The sequence below is a fragment of the Rhincodon typus genome, chromosome 1 (genome assembly GCF_021869965.1).
Source record: "Rhincodon typus isolate 14 chromosome 1, sRhiTyp1.1, whole genome shotgun sequence".
In the NCBI taxonomy this organism is placed as follows: domain Eukaryota; kingdom Metazoa; phylum Chordata; class Chondrichthyes; order Orectolobiformes; family Rhincodontidae; genus Rhincodon; species Rhincodon typus.
In genome coordinates this window covers 176,851,354-176,859,881 of record NC_063332.1, presented here as the reverse complement: position 1 = coordinate 176,859,881, position 8,528 = coordinate 176,851,354, and the positions used below count along the sequence as shown (strand labels likewise).

The 8,528-nt window shown below is 38.8% G+C and overlaps 1 protein-coding gene across 3 annotated transcripts in view; it reads left to right on the top strand.

Annotated features, from left to right (window-relative positions):
• Window positions 1–8,528, top strand: part of LOC109937308 (ubiquitin-conjugating enzyme E2 D2-like) — a 32,082-nt gene extending 23,554 nt beyond the window's left edge. For all 3 annotated transcript variants that reach the window (XM_048596394.1, XM_048596408.1, XM_048596402.1), the window contains one exon: window positions 6,553–8,528. In XM_048596394.1, coding sequence (XP_048452351.1) covers window positions 6,553–6,598 — 46 coding nt within the window. In that variant the 3' untranslated portion in view covers window positions 6,599–8,528. The remainder of the gene's footprint in view (window positions 1–6,552) is intronic.

Genomic DNA, 8,528 nt, shown 5'->3' with positions numbered 1-8,528 from the left:
GGACCCGAAAAGTTAACTGTTTTTTCCTTCACAGATGCTGCCAGACCTGCTAAGCTTTACCAGCAACTTTGCTTTTGTTACCATTTTAACATGTTTGATTTATGAAATTGATATGGAATTGTAAGGAGGATCTGTTTGCTCATCTGCTTCAAGGCATTCCTGTTGGGAACAGGTACTACTAGCCTAATGGCTATAATGCAATCTGCTGTCCAAAACTTCCCAAACTGTATGACGTACACCAGTAGCAAGTGAAAAGAGATTATGCTTTCAAAGGACCACCCTTTACCATTTTGTTAATGTCCAGAAGTTAGACAGTACTTTCAAGCAGGCACTTATTTAAATATTGGGACAAAACAGAGAAGGGTTAGATGAGTTTGAGCTAATGCTGATTGCTAGTATCTGGCATGGACATTAACTGGAAGCAGCACACTAAATCCTTTCAATGCTGTGCTTTAGATTAAGCTAAAGACAGCTGGTAACCCTGAGAATGACCAGTGATTGTCTACATGGAGTCTGGCTAGTGTTCTTGGATAATGGATGCTGTGGATTCTGGCAGTGTTAACTGGATTGTGTAGGTAATGCTAAATTAGATGTTTTGTCAAATTCTTTAAAGTTTTAAGTCTATTAAGTAAACGCAAAAAACTATGGATGCTGGAAATCTGACATAAAATAGAAAGTGCTGGAGAAATCCAGCAGATCTGGCAGTATTAGCGGAGAGCAAAACACTTAACGTGGCAAGTCCCATGACACTTCTTTAGAACCAGTTTCAAAGAGGTGGTGTCATGGGACTTGAAACATTAATTGTTCTTCCCTCTCCATGGATGCAGCCCAACCTGAGTTTCTCCAGCACCTTCTGTTTTCTATTTTAAGTCTGTTAATCAGGTTTTATCAATGTTAATTCAAACTTGTCGGTCTTTTTTTCTTCTAACAGACCGTACTCGTGGCCATTATCACAGATTTAATGTGATAAACCAATCATTATTTTTAAATTTAAAAAAAATGACATAGTTAAAATCAAGGGCCAACCAAATTACTATGGGTCTGGAGTTACATTTAGGCCATATTTAAGTATGGTAGATTCCACATCCTAAAGGACATGAGTGAGTATGTATTTTTAATCTGGTAGTGCTTTGATCACTATTATCTGTGGTGTACAAACTTTTTTCTTTCCAAACTTAGGGTTCTCAGTTCCCATAGTGTGTGTTGAACTCCTATTTCTGATCATTTGTCCAGAATGCTTGATTATGGCTGGTTATATAACCATTGATACTGTTATCAGTTTACTGCTGAATAAATAATCATTTCTTTGCAACATTTTAAGTTCACATGCCTGATTTTGTCAGCCTTAGAGGCTAAGGAGAGATCATTTGAGTTTGGGAAGAGTAGAAAAGGGTTTGGTTATATTTCCATAATCATTTCTCTTTTTCCCCCTCCTCTGCTCTGCAGAGGTCATGAGCATTTGTGCAGTGAGAGATGAGGTATTCTGCAGTCCAGACTTTGGCAATGTGTGATCCCTGCTTTCTTATGGAATAGCATATTTGTTTTGAAGAGTGACCCTGTTATTTTCATTTTTCTTTGGCCTTTTCAAGTTGTTCTGTGCCTCGGGTAAAAGTATATCTTGATTTACCTGTAAAGGCAGCTATCCTGTTGGATAAGTTGGAGTGTAAAGTAATGAGCAACAAATTAATATACCCTTTTGTTAACTGTTCTATGTGGAAGCAGAATTTATGTGTCATGTGTATATGATGTTAAAGAAACTCAAAGTACCGTGGATACTGGAGGTTGAAGTAAAACAAAATATAAATAAAGCATTTGGCGAGTACGGCAGTATCTGGAGAAGAAATAGTATTTCAGACCAATTCTTATCATAGCAGTTTGACACTGATACTTGCTTTAAACAATTAGGGCAATGTAAAAGTTGGAAGGGAGTTGCTGATTATGTTGAGGTTATCCGTATTCCCATGTGGATGAATTGGAGAAAAACCTCTGGTTCTCAATCTTGTAATCTGTAGGTCTGACTTCTGTGCTTGTTAATGTTAATAGTTATAACAGACTATCAAGGGAGTGGTCAGAGAAGTATGCTGTGCTCTAGGATAAGGTGCTTGCAACTTCTGAAGCCTGTTGCACGTGCACGGCAAGGTTGTCTTCTGCATGCTGTTTTATGGAGTGATCAAGTGTGAACTAACTCAGGTTCATAATTTTTGGTTGGCAGATGGAGAAATAGAAGCAAGAATTGACCAGCGTTTTCTCAATTGGTGCATAATCCCAGATTGCATATTAAGTTTTAGGATGTTTTGGAGGTTTTATGGGTTGTCCTACAGCACATAGTCTACAGTTCAAGAAGACAGCCCACCAATGCATTCTCAAGCCCGACAAGGGATGGGCAATAAATGCTGACCCAAACAGTGATGCCCATGTCCCACAAGTGAATAAATTTTTTAAAAGTGCTTGATGCTTTAGGTACTGCAGTCAAATGGGACTAGATTAATTTAGAATATGTGGTTGGCATGGGTGAATTGGACGGAAGGGTCTGTTTCCATAGTATATAATTCCGTGACACACACTCACACTAGTGCTTGGAGTGCAAAAGTACTGGGGTCTTGTGTTCCAGTGAACACAACTGGATATTTTAATAGTTTAAGTTCTCACAATCTCAGTAAGTGTGTTCAGCCAGAAGGTTACTATTAGAACCTCTATGGCACTGGTACTTTTGCTACTGCATGTTATTTTACACTAGTAGTACTTTGGAAATACAGTGCAAGTTAACTCGTTTGATCATTAAGAATCCTTCATGTGGATTAGTATTAGCTAACCTTATTCTCTAAACTAAATTAACTGATGGCTTAAAACTTTGGATGACTGTAATCAGACTGATAAACGGGCTAACTGCAGACTAATGAATCTACTAGTTAGGGAAGATTCTCGGAATCCATAACTTAAGATCACGTTTTAAGATGATCAATCCACTATTTAAAATTTAAGTAATGCTTGACCATTTGGGGTTTTTCTTTGAAAAACTCTAATAAATTAGACACAATTTCCATTTTATGAAGCCATGGTGACTGTTTGATTTTTCAAATGTTCTGCAATTACTTCCTTCATAATTGATTTCAATACGTTTCCAACAGATGTTAGACTAAGTGACCTATAGTTATCTCCTTCTGACCGCCCTCCCTTTTTGAACAGTAGTGTCACACTAGCAGTTTTCCAATCCTCTGTACTTCGCCAGAAAATAAAAACTTCTGAAAAATTACAACCAATGCATCCACTGTAGGTACCTCTTTTAGGATCCTACGATGTAAACGATCAAAGCCAGCAGACTTACCTGCTTTTTAGGCTCAGTAGTGTGTTTAATAGTACTTCTCGGTGATGGTACTTAATTCCTCTTCCGTAATCTTTAGTACTGCTATGATACCTGATGCTGTTTAAGGATATTCATGAAATGCAGGTGCATTTTTTTCTGTGTTGTGGAAATGATGGAATTGAATGGAATGAATGTCAGAATTTAATTGCCCCTGAAGTATGTTGTAATGTATTGTAACTTCTAATTATAACATTTTTCCTGATGTGTATTAACGTCAGGACACTAAACTTTCCTCTGTAGGCTTGAATTGCTTGAAAGCATTAGTTTTGTGAATAATGCACAGCAAGTGTAAGGGAGTTCAATAACTGTGTGTAAACCTGCAGTTACAATATGGCTTTTGTGACACAGTGGTGGTGTCTCTACCTCTGCACCAAGAGGCCTGGGTTCAAGTTCCAGGTGTGTCATAATATTTCTGAATAAGTTGATTAGAAAAATCTAAATTTGCAGTTATCTGCTTATTCTTTCTACATCTATCTGCAACCTTCAAAACAACTGACTATATCTCCACTCTCCGAATCCTCTCCACAGTCATCAGACAACTTGGGACGGCTGCCTCTTATTCCATTCTTATGGAACAATAGTTGGAGAATTGACCACTATTTTTGCTCCTGCAAGTTACCTCAAGTGTTCCCTAAGGATCTATCCTTGACACTGACCTATTTATGACTTGTTTGCTGCACTTCAGAGACATCAGACCATAAGGACTTGGAGTAGAATTAGGCCATTCAGCCTGGTTGATGTGTTTCTCATCTCCATTCTCCTGCCTTCTCCCCGTAACCCTTGATCCACCTACCAATCAAGAGCCTAGTTCTGTCTTAAAAGACGTGACCTCCATACCCCTCTGCAGCAATGAGGTCTACAGATTAACCACACGCTGGCTGAAGGAATTACTCCTCGTTTCAGTTTTTAAGGGTCATCCCTTCAGTCTGAGGCTGTGCCCTCGGGTCCTGGTTTCTCCAACTAGTGGAGACTTCTCCTTTACATCCATTCTATCAAAGTCTCTTGGTATTCCATAAGCTTCAACAAGAATCAAAAGAACTGCGGATGCTGTAAATCATAAACAAAAATAGAAGTTGCTGGAAAAGCTCAGCTGGTCTGGCAGCACCTCTGAAGAGAAATCCTACATTCTTCCTGCAAAAAAGACCCTGACCTTCTAGTTGCCTGCCACTTTAACATACCACCCTATTCCCTGGCCAACATCTGTCTCCGGCTTGCTGTAGTGCTCCAGCAGAGTTCAGTGCAAGCTGGAAGAACAACTCATTTTCTGCTTGGAGACCCTGCAGCCCTCTGGGCTCAGTATCGAGCTTAATAATTTTAGGGACTGAACTGTCCCATGTCGTAGCCCCCAGTCCCCCACATCAGGCCGTGTTATCATAGTCTGCCGTTACACACTACTTATTGTTAGCCACTAACCAGTCTCCATTTTCTGATGAAGGGTCTAGGCCTGAAACGTCAGCCTCTCTGCTCCTATGATGCTGCTTGGCCTGCTGTGTTCATCCAGCTCTGCACCTTGTTGTCTCGGATTCTGCAGCATCTGCAGTTCCTACTATCTCTGATTCCATTTAACCAGATCGTCATTTACTCCTTTGTCCAACTGTTCTTCCGTCTCTTTGGGCTCTATCACCACCTATCATTTACTCCTTACCCCCTTCCCGCCACCATATCTTCTGCATGTAAACTGGCATTTTCCTAGCTACCATCAGTTCCAAGGAAGGGTCACCGGACCCAAAGCATTAACTCTGATTTCTCTTCACAGATGTTGCCAGACCTGCTGAGCTTTTCCAGCAACTTCTGTTTTCATTTCTAGCTTTAATGAGATCTTCCCCCTCCCCTCCCACCCATCCTCATAAACTGAGTACAGACCCGAGTCCTCACCTGCTTCTCATCTGATGAGTCCTTCATCTCCAGGGTTATCCTTGTGAACCTCCTCTTAATCCCCTCTAAGACCAGCACATCCTTCACTTAGAAACGTAGCCCCAAATTACTTGCAATATTCCAAATCTGGTCTGACCAGAGCCTTATACGGTCTCACAGTGCAATGCTGCTCTTATTTTCTGGCCCTGTCAAAATGAATGTTAACATTGCATTTGCCTTCCTAACTGCCGATTGAGCCTGTATGTTAACCTTAAGAGAATCCTGAACTAGGACTCCGAAGTCCCTTTGTGCTTCAGGTTTCTGAAGCTTTTTCCCATTTAGAAAATAATCTGTGCCTCTATTCTTCCTACCAAAGTGCCTAACCTCTCACTTTGCCACATTGCATTCCATCTGTCGCTTCTTTGCCCACTCTCCTAACCTGTCCAAGTCTTTCTGCAGCTCCTTACTTCCTCAATCGATCTTTGTGTCACCTGCAAACTTAACAACAATGTCCTCAGTTCCTGGATCTTGAACCTGAAGCGAAAAGATTTTTGTGAACTGACGTCTGATTTTACGTCATCACCAGCTCTTTCTATTCCACCACAGTTGGATAAGGAGTTTGGTAATTTATCAATATCTGGCATTAGATGATGAGAAAAATACCTACACTTGGGGGGAACCAAAGCTATTGCTTTCTGTTCCTGCTTCCAGTTCTGTTGCCCTGTTAGATATTGTTCTTCCTTGCAACAATTGGAGACTAAACCAAACTGTTGAATCCTTGGTGTCATATTTGGCCCAGTTGTGAGCTTTCTGGTCATACTTGCATCATTGGTGTGAACTGCCCTTGCTCTAGACGTGACTGTTCTCAGGCTCTTCTAGTGGGTATCTCTCATCTACCCTCTAAATTTGAGGTGATCGAAATTCTGCCCTCATTAGTTCCTGTTCCTTATCACCCTTGTGCATACTTGGGCTTAGGTCAAGCATCATGTTATGACCTTTGTTTGTACAACCCTCTAGATGTGCTTAACCAAGTCAGGCCACTTGAGCATCCTCATTTAAATCTAAGCCTTCAGCTTTGCAATTCACCTCCCTTCTCTTTCCCCACTGACTGACACTGACCTTCTCTGCTTCCAAGTGTCTTCATGGCTGACCATTGAATCTTTGCTCCTCAGTTGTACTTAACATTGGTGATTAAGTTTGTTACCTTGACCAATATGCTTGTGTCCATGTCTAAAAACAGGAAAGTTTGTTTGTTTGTCATTTAGAGTGAACTGCGAACTTATTGCATAGAAGTTAGTCAAAATATAACATCTTTTTTCTCTCTCCATTTACAGGTATAACAAAATAGCCCGGGAATGGACTCAGAAATATGCAATGTGATACCTTGGAATTCAAATATCTTACGTTATAGCTGGAATAAACTTTAAATTACTGATTTTTGGTTTTCTATTTGGCTGCCCCCTTATAAGATCACATCTTTCATTCCCCCATCCACATGCTCTTGAAGGCAATTTAGTACTTCTGCTTCGACAAGACCAGCTCTCTGAATTTTTAATGTAGTTTCATCATTCATCTGAAACTCTGACCTCCCTTATAAATGAGCATGTGTTAAGTGGCCAATACTTTCACAATAACTTGGTTATGAGACTAAAAGCATTCCTCATTGCTATAACAGTGGTGATTTTTTAAAATCTGAAATTGAACAATTCAACAGTTAAACTCCACCCTTAAAGGACTGCTGTTAGTTGGACAGCATTTTTCATTTTCCCTGGATAAAATTACATATTTACTTTATGCTCATAACTTTGTTATCAATGGTGGATTGGTACAGGATGTTATAGTGTCAGCATTAATTAAAATATTGGCTGTATTTTATGCATGTTAATAAAAGGAATGACTTGAGGTTTTTGTTGGTTTTGCGCAGAATGAAAATGGAAGTTACTGTCTCTCTACCTTACCAAATGGATTAGCTCAGATCATTTTTGTAAATTTCATTTATAGTACTGCTTTTAAAAAAAAATACGGCTATTAGTTAATCTGTTTTCCAGAACACACTTACATGGCACTGAATTATGATTCAAATCTTTTGGTTGACTGATCAACTAATAGCTCATATTCATTGGGTTTTTCTTTTTAATAAAGTTGCATAAACCAATTTTTGAGCAGCCTGAATGAATGCAGTACAATTTGCTTTCTTAGCTGTGTATCTTTCGTGTGGAGCATTTGAGATAATTTGTAAAAATGGGCTGGAGCCTCACTGATTATAAGAGTGCAATTTGAAATATTTTGCCAAGCAATTCAAACTAGTGGTGTGAAATGCCTTAATCCTGTATCTTGACTTCTGTTCTAGATCAAGTTCATGCTTAATGTGTCGTAACATTGATTTTTTTTTACCTTTGCCAAAAAATCATAGTTAGAAACTAATGGGCAGATGTATGCTTACATGATTGCAGTGTGTACTGTTTAAATGATATGTAGCATGTGCTGCTGAGTATAAAGTTTTTTTTTATAGTTATTCAAATCTACGTAATGGGATTATCTCTAGTTTCAATAACGTACTGCCCTTTCTCGAGACTAGCTCTTATCTGCTGAATGATGATTTGGCTAATGGAAGTTGAGCTGGAACCTGAAATTCAAATATTCCAGACACAATCCCCAACCCACCCCACCACTTGGCTTTTGAGTTTTTATAGTGTAAGATGTTTCATTTGCATTGGATAAGGGAGGATTACTTATCATTTAATTGTGTTTCCTTTTTAAATCTTTTCAAAGTGTAGATTTTTTTAGATTCAGGAACTTGTAACCTCTTAAAAGTTATAGACCTATATAACGCTGAAGGTGCTGTAATTAAAATACCACTAAAATGAAAATGCAGCAAGGGTTTCAAAACTATTAACAATTGATTTTTGACTTAAACTTGGCATGTTTCAAGTGAGTGACTTTAAAATAGAAGCTATAACCTGCTAATTTTGGGCTTGGCATTTACATAGCTTATGGTTTAATGTAAACTTTTGTCAATAATACTTGAACCAAACTTGATAATGTGAATGGATACCTGTAAAATACCTAAGAATAATCTGAGCATTTAAATTAATTTGGAAAAGGTGATGTGGATAATTTGATGGTTTGTAACATAACTAAGAACAATTCGATTAATGCTGTGCAACATTCCACACCAAACCCAATACATTTGTGTGGTGTAATTTGCTTCTCAAATTTTGCATAGCATCCCAGAAACTGAATTTTCTCAGCAACATACCACTTAACATCCCTAACCTTGACTTTCTGTAATAAACAATAGTGATCTTGA